General features: G+C 40.0%; 1 protein-coding gene across 11 annotated transcripts in view; it reads left to right on the top strand.

Moving 5' to 3' along the window:
• Positions 1–27,013, top strand: part of adgrl3.1 (adhesion G protein-coupled receptor L3.1) — a 177,721-nt gene that overhangs the window by 59,947 nt on the left and 90,761 nt on the right. For all 11 annotated transcript variants that reach the window (XM_088075450.1, XM_088075459.1, XM_088075451.1 and 8 more), the window contains one exon: positions 18,269–18,378. In XM_088075450.1, the coding sequence (XP_087931576.1) occupies positions 18,269–18,378 (110 nt within the window). The remainder of the gene's footprint in view (positions 1–18,268; positions 18,379–27,013) is intronic.

Below are 27,013 nucleotides of genomic sequence, written 5' to 3'. Positions count from 1 at the left end.
GTATATGTGTATGCGTACTGTATGTGCAAAGACAGTGTGTGTTAAAAGCATCAGTGTAACGCACACAGTAAATCTTTGAGCGTGTGCTCATGCACGTGTCTAATGTGTGTGCACTTGTTAATGCGTGTTGAAGGCTGCATGGGGTTTTTGCACACGTTGCAGTGAGTTTGCGTGCTCCTGCGTGCGTTCCTAGCTCTTTTACCATTCTCACACACACCCCTCTTCTTCAGTCTCTTTCAGCCTGTCTGCTTTCCACTCTCTCATTCCCTCTATGTCTGTATCGTCTCTGGTTTTCAAGCCCGGCTCAACTGGCTGATAAAATCAGAGCATGTTCCGCCTGCCCAGTGTTTCCTCAGTATCACATTCTCTCTTTGTTTTCCTCTCTATACCTCTCTCCAAGGCCATGGTGTGTGTGTGTGTGTGTGTGTGCGCACGTATGTTTGTGTGTGCGTGTGTGCTCCCATACCACATAATTGGTCTTGATATCAAAGCCTCATATCTCTAGAGGGTCTCACAAGGCTTCTCAGGCAACCTAGAGAGGACCTGATATCGCTGCATTTCCCAGATTATCTCCCCACTGGGATACACTGGGCTGAAGGGGAAACGAAGCCGTGGCCATGAAAGTTACGCTTAATCTGTTTTAGCGATATACTGGCCTCAGTTCAATGGCTCGCTCTGTTTTATCGTGTTTTGAGCTGAAATGCCTCTATTTCAAAACGTCTACTGAGCAGTCTTTGTTTTAAGCAGTGGTGGGTAGAGTACTGGAAATCTATACTCAAGTAAAAGTACATTTACTCCCAAATAAAAACTTTGGAGTATCTATTTGCACCCGTGTCAGAAAAGTAACACAGCAGCTATTCTGCTTTGTACACCTAACACTACCATGTATGGTCCCTGCTACCACTCATTTTGCATCTAATGGCGTTTGCAAGAATTTACCGCGACTCATGGAAAACAAACAATAACAGCCGAGGTGTCTCTAACACAGCTATCAATCACTGCATGTGAGCAGTATTCAAACTGTCAATCCAGGCAGTGCTGTTCAAATATGAATTAAGATTTTGTTACTGTGTTTCCTTTATCTTGCCTCAAATGATTTCAGAAGCATATCTTAGTGTACTGTTTAGCTGTAAAATGAAACCATTTGCTCCAGTCACGTTGAAAACAGTCAAGCCGAAAACTAAGCACCCTCCTGTAAAACGTTATCATTTCACAGTTTAGCTGTTACTGCATTGTCCATTTTCTCATGTTTTTTTGTTTTTTTTTTCAGAAACAGCTTTTAGTGTACTTTTTAGCTGTAAAAACACAAGACATTTGCTCTGGTTGGTGGGCTCAACTGTTTTCAACATGGCAACCAGGTTAAAAGCTTTTTCTTTTTACAGCCAAACAATACATCAAAATATGTTTCTGAACATTTGAGGAGAGAAATAAGCCATGCAGTAACAGAATCTTGATTCATATTTAATCAGCACTCCCTAGTTTGACCACAGTTCATGAGCAGTGATTGACATGACTGACAGCTGCGTTGAAGACTCCTTGACTCTGACTGGTTGATCTCACTGACATGAGGTAAGGCCATTAAGGCACAACTAGGAGACAGAGAATTTTATTTATTTATTTTTTTTTTGCACAGAATATTTGTCAGTTGTTCTACTGTCAGGATATAGTGACTGTTTCAGTAAATATGACAGTGTCTTAATGTAATGATCCCAGTCTAGCACAAACTGGACCGTTTGTATATTTGGAGCACTGTTGAAATATAGTACCGTTTGTTATTCAGAGCACCACACTCTCAGAGCGGCAGTGTGCCAAGCGCAATGAATGTGCTTAACTTTACTGTTTGTTAATTTATATAGAGAACATTCTATGTCTTCAAACAACATTTCCTCATTATGGTGTCAGTTTGAATTAACAAACGTACCCAATCAATCTACAAATTGTAACAAATGTGCAAATAGCAAATAAAGTGATGAAAAAGTGTCTTACTTTTTCAAAAAATATATACTTGAATAAAGAGTAAAAGCACAGTTTAAAAGAAAAAAAACCTGAATACCTGGAGTTTCTTAAAAAATGACTTTTTTTACTCGTGTGTTATTTGTAATGTGTTATTACACACCCCTAGTTTTAAGGTCTGTTGCTCTTTGCTACCCTCTATTCAGGTTTTACCTTCATTAAGAAAATGTAAATTTGTACTTTGTTATTTTTTTGTCTTAATTAGGCACACCCTACTGACTTGAGTTCCCTTCACTGCACTCTATACGTGTTTTCCTGAAAAACAGGATCAATTTCATTGTATTTTTCAAAGCAGCCAAGCTGGCTGTAGCCGGGGTGTGGTTGGCCTGAGCATACATTAAAGTGTCACTGGGGAGACTTATATCAGGACAACAGAAGCATTTGAAGGTTTGGCTTGTTCAATTCTGCACAGGGAGAGCGCTGTGAGCCAAAATGGTGGAATGCCTGCGAGTTATAGCGATCCATTGACATAAAAGTGACTTGATGGCTTCTACGGAGATGCTTCACAATGCACTCCTTGTCCCTTACTGATACTTGAGTGCTTCAAGGACCAAGTACCTTTCAGTGCACTCTCTTCCATTCTCTCTCCCCCCATCTCACACACATGCATTCAGGCACTTGAGGCCGAGAGTGTGGACACTGGAGAATGTGTGGTGACGGTGCACACAAACTCTGTTTCCCTGCTGCAGCTTCCATGTTAGAAAATTACTTCTGGACTTCAAACAGAACTCACCCCCCCACCCGACACCTATGCACCGCCTCTCCCACCTTGTCACCTTGTTTGCCCTTCTCCCCTCCTTTTTGCTTTGTTGCTCCCTCATTTTTCTCCTGAAGAAGTCCCTCAACACAAAGGGAAACCACTTTGACAAGAAAGACAAGGGTAGGGAGTTGTTCCCCCTTTTCCCCCGCTCCGTTTTTCTCCCTCGCTTTTGGAAGTGTTAAATAACAACATGTTTCATTTATTATTCTATCTGTCACTCACTTGATATCTCCATTTTTGTCACTCCACTTTTTTTCTCCCCTCTTCCCACTCCTCAAATTGCTTCTCGCCCCCTACTTCTCACCCTCTCTGTCACTTTTCCTTTCTCCCTCGCCATCTGTTTTAGTTTTCATCGCCCTTTCCTGTTTTTCCATTCACTCTTTTCTTTCCCCAGCTCAGTGGGGAAAGGTGGGGTTGAGACTGAAGTGCAGGGGCTCGTGAGGTGCAGCCTGTAGCATGGATTTCACAGTATATATTCTATATTTTAGCACGTGCACCCACAAGTGCACTAAAGTCAAAGACCACAGAAACATCCACAGTGTCTAGATCAAACCCCAGCCCTCAGCGGCCCCAGGGAACCTAGGTGCACGATCACTGTAAACACACAGCTATGCACCAGCCTTGTGTGCACACACACCAATGAATACACATGCATGCATTCATGAACAGGCTTACTTGCTCATGCAGGCATGCTCACACACACAATCTCTCAGAGAGAGATTGAGAAAGTTGCTCATCACTTCCCGAGCTCGGTCAACTTCTTCTGGCAGCCTGTCTCTTTAGAACGGAGTCTCAGCCTTCAAAGCACCAGGCTAGTGTGCTAGTGTGTGAACACGGTTGTGTGTATTTGCCTGCGTGTGAAAATACCATACATCTGTGGTTGTATGCTTTGGTATGGGAGTGTGTGTGTTATCAAGCGTGCACCCGCCTGTTTGAACCATTCACGCGGGAGACTGTAAAGAAACCTCTGAAGTTCTTTTCCTTCGACTCTCTGAATTATAGAAAACCACTTGAATCATAGACTGCAATCTAGTGCTAGCCGCGTGCTGCAGTCCTGGACTGTGGAACCAGAGAAAACTGTCATACAGTCTGACACTTTTTTTCAGGCCTACCTGCACTTCATCTGTCTTCTTCATTTGAGTCTGATCCATCTCTGTAAACACAGAAGGAGAAGGAGAGAGAGGCGGATCAGATAATGACAGGGACACAGATAAATGAACGCTCGAAACATACATTAATCTTACATTTATATGCTCCTGTGCCTATATGCCAGCAATAACCATGGTTAAAGGCATACGTACGCATCGTGCGTACATACAGTTCTAGTGAAAGCAATATCTAAAGACTACCTTCAGGGAATCTCTTCAAATTTGACACAAGCGTCCACTTGGACTCAACTATGAACTGGTTAGATTTGGTGGTCAAAGGTCAAGGTGACATTGCATCCCCCATGTCTCAAGAACATCTGGAAGGAATTTATTCAAATTTGGCATAAACGTTCACTTATCATGAATGAACTGATGAGAATTTGGTGGTCAAAGGTCAAAGTAACTGCACTAAGCCGTCTGTTGCATTCTTATGGACACGATCTCTCAAGAACACCTTAAAGGTAATTTGATCAAATCTGGCATAAATGTTCACTTAGTCTTGGCGATGACCTTGTTAGATTTTGTTGGTTAAAGGCCAATGTTTTCTTCACCCCATCCGTTGCATTTTTGTGAATGGTATATTTCTAGAAGGCCTTGGAGGGAATTTGTTTAAAGTTGGCACAAACGCTCACTTTGAGGCAAGAATGAACTGATTAGAATTTGTTGGTTGAAGGTCAAGGTCACTGTGACCCTGTCTGTGGCATTGTAGTGAACGTGATATATTTAAAGAACACCTTGAGGAATTTTGTTAAGATAAAGCACAAACATCCTCTTGGACTAAAAGCATAACTTATTAGATTGCAGTGGTTAAAGGTCAAGGTCACTAATGACCATGTCCATTGCATTTTCATAAACGCAATATCTCAAGAACTTATTGAGGGAATTTGTTCCAATTTGGCACAAAGGTCCACTTGACTCAAGACTGAAGTGATTAGAATTTATTGGTCAGAAGATCAAGGTCCCTATGACTTTGCATTTGTCTCATTCTTATGAGTGCAAAATGCCCTTTAGGGAGTTTTCTCGAATTTGCCACACACACCCACTTGAACTCGAGAAGTGGTAAGAAGTTGGTGTACCAAGGTCAAGGTCATCAAGACCTCACAAAACATATTTTTGGCAACAACAAGACCTTCTTAGCTACCCAGTTAAATATGTGTTCAAAGCATCCACATTTTCACAGACATGGCTCCAACTGTAAGTGCAATTTGACTGTTTTGTGGAGGCATACAACGACGAGGCGGTAATTCTAGTTGATCATTATTACAGCCCACATCTCTGAGTACAAAAACAATGTTATCTGCTAAATTGAAGTTCGGCACTGAGGCAAGTGAGGCTGTGACTTCTGTGTGTTTTTTTGTGTCTGTGTGTGTGTGTGTGTGTGTGATGTCTTGCAGAGGTGGACTCACCAGGACATTTACAATTATATCTTGTTATTGTATATATCTCCGTCTTTTTTCTGTCTCAGTCTGTTCACGCTTCTTCTGTCCTCTCTCCATTAACTACCCTGCTTCCCACTGAATGAGGTCATATCTGGAAATGTCCTACTTAATGTGTGCGTGTGTGTGTCGGCGTATGTATTGCATGCGTGTGAGCGTGCGCTGCCACCCTCATATAGTCACCACAGTTGCAGGAGATGCCCTGCGGCACCCTGGGGGCCCAACTGTCACCCTTGCTCAGTGCGGTAATTAGGGCCCACACACATACATGCATATGCACACACACACACACTCGCTCACACACACAAATAGATGGATGCATATATCTAGAGAAAACTCAGAAGTGAAGCTACAGTTAAAGATGGACAGATTCTGGCACACAGTCAGTCCCCGAAACACATATACAGAAATTTTGCCTCAGAAATGTGACAGCAATGAACACAAATGTTTCATTGCGAGCTCGTCATCACATAACATTACTGTCCCTTACAAACAGCTGCATTCCCCATCCACACGCTCACGCACCAGTGTACATTCACAGTGAGTGACAGCTGTGCTGCTCTCCCAAAACCACTGTATTTCCACATGTCAAAGTCTCCGCTGTCTGACCCTTTTCTCCTGTCACCACAGCTCTGCTAACCTTACTTATCATGCTTCACCGAGCACCTAAGCTACATGGCTGCCTGCGAATGGTTTGAGAATGGTCTAGACATCACACTCTCTCCTCTGACACATCCAGAGACTAGCATGTGAATCAGAGCCTCAGACGCGCTGGCATGTAGACAGTGACTGACTATCTGACTGACTTGATACTTTGACATTGACGCTGAAGCGCAAAACTAAACCAGGACACGAGGAGCAGCCTTCTTGCTCGAGCACATACATGCATACACACGACAGCATGCTTTTTTTTTGTGCATCAGGAGGTGACTAAATCCTACAAGACAGTGTCTCGGTGTGGTGTGGCTATGTCGACTTGGCGGCGATCGTGTCTTGCACGCTTCTCTGCTTTCTCACCAACCACAAGAGACAGCCCAGCTGTCTGAAATGCTGCTCGTCTTTTAGCTTTTAGGAGGATTTGGAGTTTGTGCGAGCAGGTGGTCTCAGATTAAACTGTGGGGAGAGAGGTGTCACATAGAGAAATGCGCACACACGCACACACACACAGATGTAAGGCGGAGAGAAACACGGGGATGTCAGCATAGGAATGTTGCTAGGTGGAAGCAGGAGGAAGACTCCCCGAGTGTGTCCTGGAATCGGACGACGTGGAAGTTGCCATGGTTACCAGTGAAAGAGGAGAGGGAAGGAGAGGAGAGGAGAGGAGAGGAGAGGAGAAGAGAGGAGAGGAGAGGAGAGGAGAGGAGAGATGGTGGAACGCGGAAACTGTACTTGGCCGTGAGCCTGTTAGCAAGAAAGAGGCCATACTGTGTTTGTGTGTGCATTATTTGTGTGCCATAAGACATATGGTATGCTTAATTACTTTTATCTTACAAAACAGTTCAGTAACCAAGGAGATAATCTCCTGTAGATTAAAAAAAACATCACCATCACCTACAAAACAGGTCAATTTTTAAGGCTGAACTAACAAGCATCACATATCCAGTTTCCCTCCATAACTCAATTAATTCTCACCTGTGCAGGAAGGTGAAGTTTGTTTGACAGATATTGGACATACAGAATATACAGTATTTATGGTTTACACTGTATATATTGCATTTTGTATGTCAAAAATGGCATGCTCACACGCAATGGGAGAGAAATAGGAGAGGTTGCCATCCTCCAGCCAAATATTAATAATGTAACACATTTCAAAGCCTTTTCCCAGTGGGGAAAACAACATTATTTTACCTGTGGCTTGTCTGACAGGCTGCTCGAGAGCTGACAGAAATGCATTGTGGGGGTCTGCAGAGGAGTGTTTGCGTGTATGTATACGCGTGTGTGTGGGAGAATGAGAAAAAACGAGACAGATATGTCATTATTTTTTTTATATGTGTGGTGTGGTGCTTGCTGGCAGAGGATGCGTCTCTTCCTCACTGTATACCCCCATGGTAGACATATACACAGGCTTCCTCCCACAAATACACACAGAGACGCCTGTCTTTTGCTCTCTCTCTCTGTTACCTCTGTCAATCACAGCCCCTGCATCACTCTTCAATTACTTACTACATCTCGTTTGCTCTGCATCCCTCCACAGCTCCTCCTTTTATTCCTCCTTTTTTGACATCCATTCCCATCACTCCATTTGTCCACCTCCAAACAGCCTTACTGTATATATGTGTGTATAACCACATCAGGGAGCTAATAATGCAGAAACGAGGCCAGTGGCAGCGGAATCTCATATGTGCTGTGTGTGTGTGTGTGTGTGTGTGTGTGTGTGTGTGTGTGTGTGTGTGTGTGAGGGAGAAAAAGTATATGGCCAGCCTAACAGCTTTTTATCCTGTAGCGATATACAGTAACTGTGCTCTGTCTGCTGTCAAATGGGTTTCCTGAACTCCCGCAGGACATAAAGAGCCCCATGAAATCCCCCCCCCCCCAAGTCCCCCTTTCCTTTTGTTGTTTTCACAAACTGTCTTTTTATTTTATGTTTCTCCAACTGCTCAACTCCCTCTGCTTAATTTTTCCCAGTTTGGGGATTTTAATTTAATTTCTTTTGCGGACGTGTTATAAGCTTATAAAATCCATCATCATTTACCATGGGAAATATTTTAAGGCTTATTACAATGCTGTATTCATTTGTTTTTATGGGTAATTTGGACTACTGGTACAATGCAATTCATAATGCTATTATCTCGTAATAATTCTTGTCAAGCAGTGTTTAATCAGATTGTTTGTGGAACTAAAGGCGGCTTAAATGTATTTTTTATTTCCTATCGACCTTCAGCAACAGTGGACAATATATATGGGATTTTATTTTCAGAGAAATAATCTCTCAAGGTTACTACACTTTAGACTGCAATGAGAAAGAATGTGCTCTGAATCAAAGGCAAACATGTGATCACACTGTCCAATTTACAGAAAAAAATGTTAGCAATATACCTTCCTGCTAACAACAGTGTTACATTTCACATCACTGTAACTGGAAAATTGAAAATGTTCGTTTCAACAACGCTGTGGTTAGTATGTGGTTAGGTTAAGGTGCAAAAATAATGTGGAAAAGAGTTAGGAAAAGATTATGATTGGGCTTAAATAATCGGTTTGGGGGCATAATCCCCGCTAGAAAAACAGTGACAGGTCACAGACAAAAACCTAAATTTAGGGTTTAATCATATTTGGGGGCTAGAAATATGCTGGAAAATCAATGATGGGATGCTAAAAAAGGGAAACACAGTGACAGGTCAAGAAAAAAAAAACACATTTAGAACCTAAAAGCTGCTGAAAAATTAGCCATATGCCCTTAAAAAACAACCATTATTGGAGGCAAAAAAGACAGGAAAAACTGATTGGGTGCTAAAAAACACCCTTTTGGGGTCTTAAAAGCTGCTGGAAACACAGTGACAGGTCCTGAACAAACATTACATTTGGAGCATAAAATGAGCCACAGGTCCCTAAAAACCATCTATGTTTGGGGGCTGAAAATCTGTTAGAAAAACAGTTGTCTCCAAATTAAAAAAAAAAAAAACATGATTGGTGCTTAAAATGCAGCTGGATACTCAACAGTGACTTGCAAAACAACTAGTTTTGTTGGTCTTTAACAGCGATCTGCTGTTGATCTGCAGCTTGGCATAAACCATCCCTTCCACCTCCCGATGACAAAGTCAGCTCATATACTACATCACTTTAAAAATGTCAATACAATATGTGGCAAATGTGCAAATGTTAAGTATTCATGGTTTGCAGAAATGTACGCCACCAACAAATAATTTTTCCCACTAGGCTGGATCACAAGACAAACACATCCATGTGATATGAAACTGAACATCACTGCAATTCGACATCATCTCTGTTATCTTCCGCGTTTTATATTTTTTCTTCAAATAATTTCAGTCTGTGTTGAGCTACCCCAACTATCCCCACCATTTCCCTCATAGTTTGCCTCATTCTGTGCTTTATGTATGAATCCCACTGTCAACAGAAGAAAATATTTTCCCAGTCTGTTTTCTGCAAGTTACCTCGCAGTGTGGGTGAACAAGCCGAGGAATAATAAAATGGTCACATTATGCGCGCCATTAGTCCATATTGCATGTTCCGACCGTTGCACAACTCCCAGAGGGAGCTCTACCAAGAGATTTCCTCAATATTCTGAACCATCCATGTTCCCGCTGGTTTGAAAAGAGAAGCCAAAAGATGCTTGGTAATGTGGTTAAAAAACATGCTGCAAAGTAGTTCAGGGATTGTGAGCTCTCTTATCGAATATCTCTATTTCTTCAATATGTAAAAATAAGATTTTAAAAAGAAAGAAGAAAGAAAATATCTTGGCTCGGCCCAAAATGCCCTCATTCACTGCTCCCTGTAGACGCACAGTAGAGTCAAAGCACTGCACTGTAATTCTCACATCTATAAAAAAGTGATGCATTGCATTTTGGGATTGTTATCAGAAACTTATGAACATGCCATGAACACTATTTTTTATTCCAGTGTTGGAAATACGAGAGTGTTATATAATGCATGCATTTCACAATCAGAATTCAGGCATTAAAATCAGATGGTGGAAGGTAAATACTGCACAGTGTATTTTGTGGTGAACAGGAAGAGATTTTGGACTTAATAATTATGTAATAATGATCTCTAATGTTTGAACCAGACTTAAATGCTCAGACACTTATCACTGGACCTACACAGGATCTGTGCCTGCAGAAGAGATTATCTGCAATTTAAATGAAAACTCGTCTCGAATCATCCTAAACTATGTAATGTGATAATGTCTATCGCATTACACGGAAAAAACATTGCACTGAATCCTGCAGATTTTTGTTTTGATTCACAGCTGAAAATGGTAAAAAAAAAAAAATGTTTTAAATATCCCTGCAGATTCTATTTAGTTATCACTAATATTCTTTTAGCAAAATTTTAAGCCAAAGTGAAACCAAAATCTAATATTGTTTTGTTGATATTTTTTGTTCTTTAGCTTCCTTCAAAGAACACCATTTCCCATTAGTCTTAGGCCATGAATCAACAAGGACAGCCCTACTAAAAATCTTTCCTTTGCATTTAAAAAAAATCTGTATTTATATGATAACATTGTGAGAACGATCCTCATGAATGCATATCTGCAAAAACAACTAAAACGCTGTAGTATGCATGCCAGGCCAGTAGTTCGCTGTGTAATTCTGTAATAACAAACCACAGAAGAACACCACACGCATGCGCCAAGTGCAGCCGTGACTTCACTGTTCTCACAGGATCTGCACACTGACAGTTTAGACGGGGTTGAGTTTTCAAAAGATTACACTTAAAAGTTTGCATTTTCAGACCCCCAAAACACCAATGTTGTTTGAACAAAAGGCCAAACTGCAGCAATGGTTTAATGTTTAATGTTTAATGTTTAATGCGAACACCACAGCTGTGTAGTTGGCTCTTTAGACCTTTGCGTGCTAAACTTCATGGCTCGACAAAAGCAGAAATCCATTGGAGAGCTGAGGGGCAGCAACTACTTCATAAGTCAGTAATAGCAGCTCAGATGTAAGTTTTTAGACAGCAGAAATCACAGCTGAAAATCAGAAAAAAATGAATCGACAGGAGTGAATTTTATGGATATGATAAAGTCAAAGTTGTGATGATTCAGGAAATACTTATGGTGTCTGAACAAATACTCTTAGTCCACTAACTAGATGGCTTTTAAACACGTCATGGTCTTCATCAGCAAACAGAATTCTTTCACAATATCATGGGCGTGAGGGTTCAGTTGTTATAACATAACCTGTGGAAATAATATGAGTTTTATCACCTTTGTATTTCCATGCAGCTCAGTAAAATGGACAATAGTTGCTCAGATGGTAGGGCAAATGAGTCAGTTAGAAGTTCAGTGGTTCTCAAAGTTACGGTTTTTGCACAAGAACTCTAATTTATTACTCTTTACTTCTTGCTCTTTTTAAAAGTTGTTTGTAACATTACTTGTTATTACTTTTCCTTCACTCCCCACAAAAAAAGCTAAATGTATCCCTTTGCCTTAATACAACCAGTTTGCAAACATCACGGTGGCTATGTGCATTATTTTATACAGTCTATGGCTTCTTTCAGGTAATGTAACACAACATTAATGACCTGCATAGGTTTCACAACGGGGCGGGGCAACTCCAGGTTTGCGTCTTGACTCATGTCTTACGCGTCTACATGTGAAAGTGTTTTTAACCCTTTGAAACCTATATCAACATCAGTTTTCTTGTGCTGCATTTAGATGCCTTTCACAAGCTATCTAACCCTTTGAAAACTGAGCAAATCAGTTTAATATCTTCAAGAAACTTAGGGAAAAGGCAACTTGATAAGGAATGTCCAACAAATTTCAAGAAATTTGTAAAAGGTGACAAGAAAATGAACTCAAAAGCAGTTGATAAAAGGAAGGCGGTTAGATTTTTTTTTTTTTTTTTAAATTAGGGGAAAATGTCCAGGAAACCATATTTATAATGACTTTAATTTCATTTTTTAAAATGATAATACAGAAAAAAAAGTGAAATAAATTTCAGCACATTTTTTGACTTTTTTTTTTTTTTTTTTTTTAGTTTTTGTTGTTGGTTATTTTCAGGTAATTTTCTTAGAATTTGTTTTTACTAATTTCTTGAAATTTTTTGGACTATGTCTTGTTAAGCTGCTCATTGCCTTCTCCCTATGCTTTTTTTTAAAAAAAATCAAACCAATTTGCACAGTTTCCAAAGGGTTAAGCAACACTATAAAAGAAACTATTTGTTTTAACTAAAAACAGGTAGTGTCGAGGCTGCCCTAACATTTTAAGTTGAATGAATTTGAGAAGACAAGTTGAGTCAATTTGTTAATGATTCAACTTGTCTTCTAAAATTCATTCAGTTAGTTAGTTTCTAATTCACTCAATTCAGTTTAAATTCAATTTAAGGCTGCCTGCACACTACATTTTTTTTTAAGTGAAAACAAATAGTTTATTCTTTTTACAGTGAAGATATTGATCCATTTATTGCACAGTTTAATTTTTACCACTATCAAAGTTTTTGTTGAACACCATCAATACATTTTAATTGAGATTCCATTAGATGTGGAAAGTCCCCGCAGCGCTGTATAATGTTTATCTGTAAGTTAATTAACTGGATGTACTGCCAAGGTTCTACAATGTGTATATGCAGAATGTTCCAGTTTAGCTGTGGAATGTTTGTACTTTTTTTTGAATTTCCGACCAGCACAGTCTATTGTGTGCGTGTGTGTATGACTCTCAGAAAGCATCCTCGAACCTTGTATGTATTAAGCATGTTCACAGCGCGCTAGATGACTCAGACAGTGTTGTGAAGCCGTTTGACTGTAATCGAATGTTGATTCCAGAGCTCTGTGCTGCGGCTTTGTGCGCCACTCACTCTCAGACACCTCTTTCAACTCATGAGGATTAGTTCCCAGCTTTCACTTGCTCTGTAATTATATAGTTCTTCAACACATCTGCACTCAAGCGCACACACACACACACACACAGCCCGGACGTGCACGAACTCACATGCACACTCGCAAATATTTATTCCATCTTACATCTGCCCGCAGACACATACATGTGCCGGCACATATGCACACACAGACACACACGCCGTCAGCCAGCGTCAGCCTCATCAAATCATCAGTCAGTCAGTTATGTTTATATGAGGGCTGGAGACAGAGACGGAGTGAAGGGAGGTCTGCCAAACAACGTGAAAAAACATCAGAGACAATAACAACAGCAGCAGCACCCACTGCAGCATCGCAGCTTTCTCTTCCCTCTGCCTGCCTGCCTGCCTGCCTGCCACCGCTCGGCTTTGTTAGTGAATAGTTTGTTTGTGTGTTTGCGCCCATGTTGCACGTCGCGGGGAAGAAAGCCAGCAGGCAAGGCGGTATCCAGGCCACTGCCTTGTTTTGATGTGGTCATGCTAATTAAAAAAAGGAGCTTTTCTGCCAAGAGAAAAACACACAGGGAAAATATGGAGCTATTTTGAAGGAATGTAGAAAAAAAAAAAGGTTGCATAGGTGTGTGTGTGTGTGTGCGCGCGCGGGGGTTTGTGTGCATGTTCTGCATTTACATTCATCATGGGTCAGGATGCAGGGGACGCAAATTGTGAATTTTTGCTGATGTTTTCATGTTTTGTTCGGCTGCTGGGTAAACACGTTGGTGGAGAGGGAAAGGGGGGTGGGGGGGTGGGGTGGCAGTACCGGGGACATAAGGGAGTCTTTTTTGGATCTGACTCAGACTACTGGCTCAGACAGAAGGGTGACGTCAGCACCGGCTTTGCTGAGGATGGAGGGATGGAGGGAGAAACAGAGGGAGGCTGGAGATGACGCCCTGAGGGAGGCAAGAATGAGAAAGATATTAAGGAGGGAGCGAGGACATAGAGAGAGAGAGAGAGAGAAAGAGAGAGAGAGGAGCGAGCAATAAGAGGCCTACCACATATATCTGGGTGTGACTTCGGAAACTGCAGCTAAGTGGGTTTAAGACAGATAAACAGACAGGGAGGGAAAAAAAACAGACAGTCGGAATGAGAGACAAAGAAGGAGGAGCGGAGAGGAATAATTCCTTGGCGGGAAGGATGAAGACAAAGGCTGAGAAAGAAATTGGTTTATTATCTTGGCTTAGAGAGTGTGGGGTGAGGAGAAAAGGAAAGGTAGAGCGGACAGAAATAGACAGAGAAAGAGGGAGTGATAGCAGAGAGATAGAGCGCTCGGGAGATTATGTCAAATCTTTGCTCTATACCCTCTGTTTAAAATACCAGTCAATAACCTTCAGTGCTTTATGACTCAGCCGTTAAAGTCCCCATGAAATGAACCTTTTTTTTTCTCTTTTTTTTTTGCAGTAGTATAAAGTTGAGGTAAAAAACTTAAATTTACTCCCCTTTACTCTCTGCAAAGTTTTTGCATCTCTTTCTCCTGTTCCCTGCACAGGCGCTTTTATAATTCAATGTGTTTTCACTTATTTTTGCATTCTGTTGGCTTTGCATTGTGATTTTCTGATGTCATATGATGTCACTGCAGTAAACAAGTATCTTTTTATTATCAATCAGAATTTTTCCCCTCCCTTTTTAGGGATGAGACAGCAAAAAAATATATTTTAGCCACTTAAAAAGTGTGGTAAACAAATTGGTAAAAAGTTCAACCAAAAAACATTTTTTTTAAAAATTAATATTAGTTTAAATGTATGCTATACTGAGAGTATTTTTCCATCTATGCTCTTGTCAAAACCAAAAAACTCCATGACGAAAACAGTCATTTTTGCTCTGATCACAGGAGCTGCTGGTCTACAGCTGCTTTAATCAGTTCGTGTTACTGTGTGAATCCAAACCAACTCTTTTAACGCTTTGAAACCTGAATAAATTGGCTTGATTTCTTTGAAAAACATGGGAAGAAAGCACTGACCAACTTAGTAAGAAATTACCCCAAAATTAGCAAAAAAATAAAAGTTAAAAGTATAAAAAAATTATGTGAAAATTAGCCAAAAAAAAAAAACAAAAAGAGAGAAAGTAAAAAGACAAAACAACAAAACAAAAGAAGGAAACAACCTTAAAAAAGTGCTTTAAAATTATAATAATTCAGTTTATTATATTTTAAATATATAATTATTATAATTATCAACATAATTTAGTTTTAGACTTTTTTTTAATTAATTCACTATTTTTACAAATTGCAGGGCATTTCTTACCAAGTTGCTTATTGCCTGTTCTCCATGTCTTTAAAAGAAATCGAACCTGTTTGGGTTCACAGGTTAAATACTTGTGAAAGGCATCTGACCTCAGCACATTACAAATGATGTCGTTCCTAGTTTAAAATGGTTAAACGCTAGGGTAACACAATAACACAAACAAAAAAGAGGTAGAGGTAGATCAGCAGCTCCTTTGTTCAGTGATGTTAAATCACTGTTTTTCTCAATGGAATTTGCTTTTGAAGAGGTTTCTTTTTCCAGCTGCAAATCACTGTCTGACATTAAGCTAAAGCAGTAAATATTACATTGAAAAATATTCTAAATATATTGTATACTTAAACTGTTATTGATTGTTTAAGGTGGCTAAAATACATTTTATTGCTGGCCCCCATCCACAACAGTACATTGCTGAGCTTCCACATCGGACTCTTGCCAAACTGGGGGCGTGCTGACTGACATCTACTGTAAATAATATACTGTTTTTAAAAAAGTACTCCAAACAACCCCAGTTCAAAAAAATCTGAACTATCCCTTTAAATCCACCAAGCAACTTTTTATTTTAGGTTTTCTACCTCTTAAAACTTGTGTATGGAAACATTTATGTCTGTGGTGGCACTTTTTTGAGTTTTGGGTAAAGCATTTTGCTTAAATCACTTGTCTTTATCTCCCTGCATGATGGCATCATAACACTTATTTTTACGTAGTCAATATGTGATGTCATTAAATGGGGTTTTGTGCTCTCATTCACCACTGTGGGCCAGCCACTCGTGTCCATTGGTCAGCGCTGTGAGAAAAGTTGTGGCTGCGTGTCAGTTCGTGTACCCCCACCCACCCCCGGTCCACAACTTGCACTGATGACAGGTGACCGATGATGAAGGCACCGGGGCAAGAAATTAAAAAGCACAGAGGCGAGAAAAAGAACGGAGGGAGAGCGGAGAGAAGACTGGCGGGTATTGTTATTAGAATATGACAGACAGCGCAACACATAGAGTTTTAAACCTCTTAAACTCCAATAACCCCTCACTTGACCACAGACGCACCGGTCAGCAATAGACACCAGTAAACGTCACAGTGGGTGTGCAGCCTGCATTGGTTCTCTGTGTTGGAATAAGTGAATATTGAACCAAAAATTAAATTAGCCCTCATGCATATTTCATTATGCAAATTGTTGAATGATACTGTAAGAGAAAGAGACTTGAGGGGTTTGGCATGCTCATTAAAAATATCTCAATGGGAGAATCTGAATGTTTTTAATGTAAATGTCGCCTGTTTGACAGGTGCACACAGAGGGAAAGAGGGAGAGACAGAGCAGTTGTACTAATTGAAAGAAAATATTCAGAAAAGAGAAATAGCTCATATGCCTTTCTTTAAATAGGCCTTTTCTCCCCATGCATCCTCAGACACTAGTCTTGCATATGATGTATTCTTCATTCACATTATTTCAATAATTTATTTAAACCAGGAGGCGTCATTGAGATAAAGTGGCACTTCAGTGTGTGCTTGCATTTTATGTTATTACATGTATCTATCATGATAATATATTGGCTCCAACTGGCCTCTAACAAATCATCTTTGATGGCATGGACTGGTCATATAGCATGTTTAATTATTACAGACACTTACACATAAATGTCATTTGCATGTCAAATCCATTTTTATAGCTGTACGGCTACATAAATGCAAACACAAACCTTCAGAGGCATGGACGTATTAAGAGACAGTGGGCCCCTGGGCACAGATGTAGAAAAGGCCCCACCTGCTCTCCATCATAAGAATTTGACTTTGTGAATGTTTTTCCTTTTTTAATGCTTGGCATTATTTGGTTGTCTGTCCGTCTCTTCAACATGATAGTTCAAGAACATCTAAAGGGAATTTCTTCAAATTTGGCACAAACTTCCACTTGGACTCAAAGATGACCTGGATTCACTTTCTGGTTGTCAAACGTCGTAGGTCAGGGTCACTGTGAACTTGTGTCCAGTTCATTCTCATGAACATGACATCTTGAGCGCCCTAAGCTAATTTCTTCAAATTTGGCACAAACATCCAATTGGATTCAATAACTACATGATTTCATTTTGGTGGTCAAAGGTCAATGTCACTGTGACCTTGCATCCCTTTCATTCTTATGAACACAGTTTCTAAATGACACCTTGAGGGAATTTCTTTTGATTTGGCACAAACGTCCATTGGACTCAATGATGACTAGATTAGATTTTGGTTGTCAAAATTTAAACTTACTGTGACCTTGTGTCCATCTAATTTTTGTGAACAAAGTATCTCAAAAACACCTGGAGGGAATTTCTTTGAATTTGACTCCATGGCTCCATGAGTCTGGACAGATATGGATGTCAACTGCTACTTCACTGAAGACATACAATTTCAAGGCAGTAATTCTAGTTTTGCTGTTATCTTTCTTTGGTAGTTATGTAAAAAATGTGTTGTTTTTTTGTGCCATTCCTGTCCTTATGTTGTGATTGTTTTGCTTATTTTTTTAATTATTTTGGGGGGGGGGCTCATACTTAGGGCCCCTGGGCCTCTGCCTGATAGGCCAATTCAGTAATCCATCCATGCTTACAGGCACATGGTGAATATACATAGTGTGCTGCTGCCTTACATAGTCTGTGTTAATAAGAGTAAGGAATACTTACTTTTTGTGTGTCAGAGGAGAGGGCCCCCCTGATAATTAAAATTAATTATCTGGAGTCTGAGGCGAAATATTTTTAAAGCCATAGGTTATTGTTCCCACTGCTGCACACACACTCACACAGACACACACACACCAGAAGTGCCCTTGCGCAACAGCTCTTCAGTAGCCATTGTGTACCACCTTGTGTATGAGTGAACTCAATGATTCCATTAGTGTAATGTCCACTCCAGCTGTACCAGTATTGTCTGCTCTCTTGTCAGTCTAAAGGGTCCTTAAACACAGATGACTCTGGAGTTTCAGGGTGAATTCAGTGCATTATATGAGAGAATAGAATCCATCTCACTGTATACAACATCTGATGTGTTAGAGTCTGTCTTCTGTATAGTGCCTTGTACTTTAAAGCCGCATTGTTTGTATCTTTCAGTGGGTGTTTGTGAGCACATATCTGTGCATCTGGATCTATTCAGCTAAAATATCTGCCTCTTCCCCATATAGATGCAACAACCGTACCCAGTGTGCAGTGGTGGCTGGACCTGACGTCTTCCCCGACCCCTGCCCTGGCACATATAAATACTTGGAAGTCCAATATGAGTGTGTCCCATACAGTAAGTACCCCTTTTTTAGGTATTTTAACATTATTTGAATTCTTATCACAGCACTGGCACTAGTCATACTGTATGTTTGAGTGTACTATGTCTTTGGTAGCAACATTCATCCACACTTGGTCAGTGTCAGTAAAATGTGTCTGAAATACTGACAGTATTAAACTTTTTCCTTGTTTTAAGATCTGGATACATGTTTTCTGTTTTATAAAGCAAGACTGAAAAGCCTGCAGTTTTTCCACACTTATTTATCAAAAAATAAGATGCAGTTACAAAATCCGGGCTAAATCTAATGTAGTCTTTTTTTTTTAATTAAATACATATCTTTAAAGCTTTAGTTGGAAACTTTCATACAAGCTAACTCTTCAAAGACATTCCCATTTTTGGCCTCAAATGTTTACAGAAACATATTTAAGTGTACTGTTTGACTGCTGATTTAGAATGTTGGTCCAGCCTTTGGGTACTGTGTGGTACTTCAGTCTATCCTTTCCAACACAGCAGCCTAATCACGCACTTTCTGTTATTTGACAGCTAAACAGTATACTAAAGCGTGTTTTTAAAAACATTTGAGGCATGAAATAGGCAATGCTGTAACAGAATCTTGCCTCAAATCTTTTCAGAAAAATGTTTAAGTGTACTGTTTAGCTGAGAAAGTTGCTCTGTTTTTGTCTCGACTGTTTTCAACATGGTGGCCTGGTCACTCAACGTTCTCATTTTACAGCTAAATAGTACACTAAAACATGTCTCTGAAATAATTTGAGGCAATAAAAGGCAATGCAGTAACAAAACCTTACTTCATATTTGATCATGGCTGCCTTGTTTGACCGCAGTTCATGAGCAGTGATTGACATGATTGACAGCTGCGTTAGACTCCTTTACTTTGATAGGTTGTTTCTGGTGGGGTCAATTGTAGTGATGGCTGTCGAAAAAGATGGAAGAACATATTTTTTTCGTTTTAAAAATAATCAACAGTAGCTTTAATGAATTAATGTAATAGACCCCACCTCTTCATACAGTTGCATGTCTCCCCTTGTGTGCAGCAAGTGGGAGTTATTTGACCACAGTGAAAATGTTGCTTTTAAAAGGTTAAACACCAACAAATATGAATATTTACATGTTAAATTATTACATCTTTTTTTCAATCAATTTTGACTTTTGGACTTTACACTCTGGAGTTTTGAAAATGTTTGGATCACTGGAGTCAAAAACAATCCTACACAGCCACCACTGAAATCTAATTAGTATAACAATAATATCAGTGTTCCCTAATCCTTCTCTGCAAGTGTGCAATAACAGAATGGCTAGACACCCCCCCAGCGCCCCCCCCCCCAAAAAAAAACTGTGGAATTTGAATTTTCAGCAATATGAGTCATTTTCTACAGGAAACTATGATGACACTGCTCTCTGGGAAACTTCAAGGGAGAAAAGATGAGAGAGAAGGATGGGCTCCAGTGATGGCAGATGGTGATATGACCTTTGACCACGTGATAAGGGGCTGGGAGGTCGTATTCACTGGAGTGAAACAGTCATGGGACATGGGTTGCTAAATATGCCAACAACTGTGAAACTTTTTTTTACCAGCATAGTTTTCCTCACAAAATCTAGGTTATACCTCATTGCATAATAAATGCATAAGAGTTCATGGTGGAGACTTAGTGGATTAAAGACATCTATTTGTCCTTGATGTTTATTTCACGCTGCATTCCAGCTTGGAGGAGTAGTCCAAAGGCAAAGCTGAAATTAAACTTTTGTGTGTGTTTAATGAAAAAGCAAAATCTCAACCGATTTCCCTGAGGCCACCACTCACTTACAACTTTTTTATCACAAGATAGATTAAAGTTTACTTCACATGATGTTTGTCCACATTGCCATGGTGGTGAACATAACCAGTAGGAAGCCAAATAGCTGATAACTAGTTCTTGTTTGGAACAAATGCCAGAAACGGGGAACATTGAAAATGCTACAGCAGGGGTCATATTGCTCAGGAATTAAAGAGTACAGGCACTGAACGTAGTTGAATATACAAAATATTAAAGATACAACTTTCTAATCCAATACTTACTGAACTTAAATCTACAGTTGGTAACCTTTCTAGAAAATAACTTAAATATTTGCTGAAAATGTCACTATGCCCAGGCAGGAGAACATGAGACTGAAAAAAAATATGTCCCTAAATGTTCTTATAGTTCTTCTAATGGTATTTGCTAAAATCTACCACTGCTGAAAGAAAACAACCAGTCAGGGATGAGGAGTCTCTAATGCAGCTGTCAATCATGTCAATCACAGCTCGTGAACTGTGGTCACTGTGAAAATATGAATGAAAACCAAATAAGAATCAAGATTCTGTTACTGCATCGCACATTTCTCATGTTTCCAGAAACGTATTTTAGTGTACTCTAGCTTTAAAATGAGAAAGTTTGCTTCAGCATGCAGGTGGTAATTCATTTTGGCTCACTTGTTTCCAACGGTCACCAACTTTCTCATTTTACAGATAAACAATACACTTCAATATTCCCCAAGCAGTGATATGATTGAGAGATGCCTTAAAAACTCCTCAGCCCTGATTGGCTGTTTTCATTCATATGGGCTGGATTAAGGAAATGCTATTAGAAGCACCATGAGGAGGAGGAGGAAAATGATATTTTTTGACGCATTAATTGCCTCATGTAAAACTGTGTGGATCTCATTAAAATTTCAGCAAATATGACAAAAGTTATTTTACATAAAAGTTACCATATACATCTTAAATGTGAAAATCATTTTACATTTAAAACATTTAAAATCCTATGAAAGAGGACATTTTGTAAATAATGACGAGTACAGACACTGAACTCAGTCAAAAATGAACATTAATGAAACCAGTTTCTTTGTCGAATAATGAACTAAACTACAAATTGAGTAACATATTCCAAACATAACTCTCACCTAAACAAATATGGAAATCAGTTTACGTTATAAATGTGCTGTTGAAGTGAATATTGCATACTACTTAATATTGCACTGTGCATGGTCTTCTTTGTGAAGCTCACAGAAACTTGCTACTAGAAGTAGTGTGGTTGTTGTGAAATGAAAATGTCTATTTTGGTACACATGAAGTACTATATATCACTTTTTGTTTGCTACAAACATCCCTGTGGTGGAAGTCATAAAAGATAAGAGGACATAGAGAGTTGGAGTTGAGCTAGTTAGGATTTATTTACAGCAAACAAAGTCCAGCTCCAAAGTCAATTTAGTCTGGTCTGTAAATCTTGCTTCCTAAAAAGAAAAAAAGGGAAATCTTGTTATGAGTAAACTGCCCTGTTTCAAGTTATTGACTGTTCTTTTTTTTAAAAAAAACAAAAAACAAAAAAAACAAAGCAAATTAGTTCTTCTCAAGCAGAATTTATTTGATGAGCATTCAGGAAAGTTTTTGAGTTTTTTGTATTTTTCCCATGATTTGAAATGAATGTGGTAAAAGGTGGCTGATTTTGCAAAATGTTTTAAAGTTTAGTTTTTTAGGCACAATTCCTCTTAAAGTGCTGCAGGAATCACAGATCCTGACATCGTCTGAGTGTTCAGCCTTGGCACCACAGTCCATACAGACAGCCAAGGTGATCTCCCACACTGAAGCATTCAATTATGTCTGGCTAAACGGCTCTTGCCTGGCGTCTAGAATGACCAGCAGATTAAATAATAGGACTATCAGAGCCCTCTCTGGAGCAGATGGAAACACAACCTGATACCTGCTTAATGCCCCACCGAGTGCACGTGCACCAAACTTGCACGCTGCACACATCACAAGCATCAAAATGTGTTTTCACTCTCATCAATTCTTTGAAGATTGTCTACATGTTCTGTATTTATCATCTTTGTTAGAACTGAACGTTCACTTGAAAATACAGCATTTTGTAGATTAATCACCGGTAAGAACGGCGGCTCAGGCACAAGCGAGTGCAAAAGGGAGATGAGTTGCATGCTGATCTGATAAACAATGAGTCCGTCAGGGTACCCCCCCCCCCACCCCCCCCCACAAAAGTAGACAGCATCTGAAACCAAAGTCATTAGAGAGCTCAGCTAACAGAAAGAGGACACAGAGGGAGAGATGGAGCGTCAGAGGAAAGGATGGAGGAGAGAGAGAGATAGAGAGAGCCTTTGACAGTACATTAGCAGTTTTTGTGTACTGACTAAGTGTTCAGGCTGGATCAGGTGGCACTGTGATACACTATTTGAATCCTGTGTGTGTGTTTAGAAATGTTGCACAAGAGAAAAATATGATGCATAAAGGTGAACCTTGTCCTTTGATACCATGACTCCACACTTTGCATTGTTTGTCTGAGAATCCTCAAGCTTTAAAGGGATAGTTCACATTTTTTGAAGTGGGGTTGTATGGTTTACTGATCCATAGACAGTTTATTTTGTACGATAGATGTCAGTCGGCAAGCCTCTAATTTGGAGAAGCAAGCTGGAGTTCGACACGGAATTTAAGCAATGTACTGCTGTGGATGGGGGGCCAGCAACAAAATGTATTCTAGCCACCTAAAAACAGGCCACCTAAAAAAAAAATCTTCATTTTTGTCAGACCGCCAGTTTTGTGTGTTCTAGCCCATAACGATCTTAACTCCCTACATATTAAGATTAAATAAAATGTCCTTTATTGTCCTCATGGGAAACTCATTGTGCTCAGGTCAGCACATCACAGAATATCCCACAATAAATAATAATAAATATACAAGATACACAACACAGCAAAAACATATATGCTTTTGTCAAAGCCACCAGACACCAAACTCACACAATAACACAAACATAATAACTGATAGACAGACATAGGCAGTGATAGATCTGCAGTCCTGTTATCATAAATGTTAATTTACCATTTTATTTTTCTCAATGGAATCTGACTTTGAAGAGAGCAATGTAACGGCCTCACTTTACCATTGGAAATTGCTGTCTGACATTGAGGTAAAGCAGGCAAAGAGCAACTTGACAAAAAATGTGTAAATTGCAAGAAATAGGTAGATTTAAAAAAAATATTTTAGAAAATAAGCTAGAGAAAAAATATCCAGAAAACTATATTTCTAACTATCATTATTATAAGTAAGGTTCTTGTTTGTTTTTCAAATTTTCTTTTCTTCTTTTTTGTGCTAATTTCAGGTAGTTTTCCTGTTTAATTAATTTGGGGTCATTTCTTCTCATGCTCCTCATCGCTTTCTTCTCATGTTTTTGAAAGAAATCAAGCCAATTTGCTCAGGTTTCAAAGTGTTAAAATGCTATGGATTTGTTTGGTGACTAATATATATATATATATATTTTATTATATTATTTTTATTTTTATTTTTTTTGCCTGCCACTCTCAGTAGTACATTAATTAGCTTCCATATCAGACTACAGCCTAATTCTTCAAACTGGCGGTGTGCCGACTGACATCCACTGCATGCAACACACTTTGTATAGATAAGTATGTCATAAAACTCCACTTAAAAAAAACAACTGATCTACCCCTTTAACGTGTCAAGACCCTTCACAGAGTCCTCATATCACCTCCCTAAAATGTTTATGAAATTAAATTTCTTTGAGTGGGCATAATAATGCCTGAACTCTGAGTGCAAAATACTTTTGCTCGCTGACATTCGGGCCGCAGATCCAGCCGTCTGCGATCAAGCTGGCGAGCTTGACATAGCAAATCAATGCTGTCAGCCGCGTTGTTGTGAAAGATACATTTTGTGAGACATTAAGCGGTGATATATCTCCAAAACGTTGCCATAAATCAGCACAGATCGATAAAGGAGGCTTGTTTTCTAAAATATATGAGAGTGTGCTCAAAGTGTCGCATTCCTGAAACACTCAACAACTTAAACAAATCATCGCATTTACATTCGAAAAGGCAGGGTTAGTGCACTCAAACAGCTCGAGGGACATCCATAACTCAAGTAGGTGTCCCTAGACATTAAGAGCACTAGTAGCGCTGGCTGCCAAGTGTAAACACCTGACCCCTGAGCGCTCACCTCCGAGGCCGAGGAGGTAATCAGAAACTGATTGCAAGGAAAGAAAATGAGCCGAGCTCCAAAGAGACACCTCTTCACATTGTCGACTTTTCCTCAGCGCTGATGTTCAAGTGGAGCAGCTATGTTAGATATTGTAAACAAATCTCAAAGTGGGTTGTAAAACAGGTAATTAAATTATGTACGGTTCAGTTTTCTGAAAAATTTTGCCCCTCCACCTCTCCTCCTCCTCCCCCTCTTTTTTTTTTCTTGACGATTTTTTTTGGCTGGCTCTACCTTCACGGCTCTTCATCTCTCCTCCCTGCACCGCAGGTTTTTGGCTCGTCTCCAAAGCTAAAATCAAGTGCTCTCGCTCTCTCTCCCTGGCTCTCTGTGGTACGAGTGTGTGGCAGTCGTGTGCCAAACTAGCCAGCTAGCTTTGGCAGTAATTAGCCACCTGTGTATACTTGCTCATTGCACTGCAGGCAGACTATAAATATCCATACATTAGCACACTGTACAAAGAGCTTCTCTGAGGCGGCTCTCACGCATGGATGCATTTAATCTCTACAAATATGCTTAGCTGCAGAAATCATGATTTGCATTGTTTCATTTATGGCCATACGTGAAAAAAAAAAATCTCATGCACACTTGGGGATTATGTCTGTCCGTTTCTTCATCTTCAAGCGGCAGACCCCGGCTCTCCAACTGTCATTACGAAGCAATTAGCCTACTACCACATTTAGTGTATTAATCAGAAAAGCTAGTGATATGTTATGCAATACCCATGCAGCCTATTTTAGACAATAGACACAGCTCACTAGGAGAGCTAATTAAAAGATAAAATCACCTTCTTGTCTGTCCAATTAAAGACTTCTGTCAGATTGGACCCTTGGAATAACTTCATCATGATAACATGAGAGGAGTCGTGTGTGTTGAAACAATTGCTCACAGCCAGGATTCTGTCCTCGTGTGTGTGTGTGTGTGTGTGTGTGTGTGTCTGTATGAGCGTGTACATTTTACGGGAGTGTGTGTACACATATGCGGGTGATTTTGTGTTTCCCAGAGCGAGCAAGATGGAAGGGAACCAAAGAGACAGAAGGAGAGAGACGACAGAGCGAGGGGTGCGAGAGAGCGACAGCTGAGATAGAGAGAAATAGGTTAGACGAGGCCAGCCCGACGAAGAACAGGAAGAATGAATTAACTGATAAAAGACACAGCGTGAGAGGTGGACAGGGTGTGGGGAGGAGGCGGAAATACAGAGGACAGAACGGGGAGAGTGAGCGAGGAGAGAAGGCGCGGCATGAGACGACGCCAGAGAAAGGCAGCAGGTGAGGATGAGAGGGACGGCAGAGAAAGAGAAGAATAATGGAGAGGAGGAGGAAAAGAAAACTGTCTGTGTCCATAAATGACCTTGAGCTTTAGCCGGCTGAGCTGATTGGAGATCAGAGATAGCCGTGGTTAAGGCTGCTGTCGCCACTCGTCTGCAGGAACACACACTCACAGGCACACACACCGTCTTTCCTCGTCGACAAATACCTCCTTAATAAACCATATGCTTTCAATAAAAATGCTAATTATCTTTACACCACACCACAGTCAGGTTAACACTGTTTTTGTGTGCGTGTTTGTGTGTGTGTGTGTGCGAGAAATAGAAATACAAAAAAAAGACTGGAAAAAAGACAGAAGGTAGTGTCACAGCCGCTCATGTGATTAAAGAAAGTTAAAAAATTGCAGATAATAATGAATATTTAGAGGATTTTTAATGAATATGAAACCAGACAGGCGACACATTGTCACAACAGAGCATTCCTGTTAGTGTTATTGTTCTGCTATTGTTTCCTAATATCCATTCAAAGCCTTGCGAGGAATAAATGAGCTGTTTTTGGGGGGTTTTTGTTCAGAACTAACTATTCAATAGTGCAGTCTAAGTGGTTTTGCAAATGATCAGTCAAAGATACCAGGTAGATAAAAACACGCTGCACCGCTGCAGAATTCAATTATGAATGGGGAAAAAGAAAAAAAGATGGAGAGGCAATGCTCTCTTGTTGACGTTTTTCTCGGCAACAAGGACGTTTTGTGGCAAGAAGTCCATAGTGTTTCCTCTTCTCGTCATTGACGCTGAATTAGCACAAAGGGGCTCTCATCTCTCGCATCACCTCGCAGGCTAACCTTGAGAAAAAAGCGTTCGTTGAACATCTCGCCGACCTATATTCACTGTCAAATCAGGCGTGTTGAAAGATGAATGGCTGCGATTTGTAGGGAAAAAAAAAAAGTTTCTCACCATTGTCATGGAGATTAAAAAAAAAAAATCTTGCAATGAGGTCACCGATGGAGGCGTCAGCTAATCTGGCGAAACAACAAGCCGCGCTGCAAATTGAATGACATTTGCTTGACATTTTGGGTGCCATTTGGTGTACTTGTTGCCGCCACGCTTTTTCATTTGAAATCTATTAGTCGCTGGCAACCTTGAACTCTGCGTGTTTTCCTTTGTGTCTGTGGGGGTAGAGGGTGGAAGAGACTCAGGTGATGCGGAGTCCTTGTCATTAATCCCCGTCGTCTCAACACCAACGTGTCTCTTTGTAATTTTTAAATTTGAGCGTGTGCTGCATCAATATCTGTCGTTCCATCGCGCGCACGCCCCACACTATCTGTTTTCTTCCCCAGATTTTCTCACA

This window comes from Plectropomus leopardus, chromosome 3 (genome assembly GCF_026936395.1).
Source record: "Plectropomus leopardus strain MGB_pleo_1.0 chromosome 3, ASM2693639v1, whole genome shotgun sequence".
NCBI classification, from domain to species: domain Eukaryota; kingdom Metazoa; phylum Chordata; class Actinopteri; order Perciformes; family Serranidae; genus Plectropomus; species Plectropomus leopardus.
Note: the sequence above shows the minus strand (reverse complement) of the source record. Positions and strands in the feature narration are given on the sequence as shown.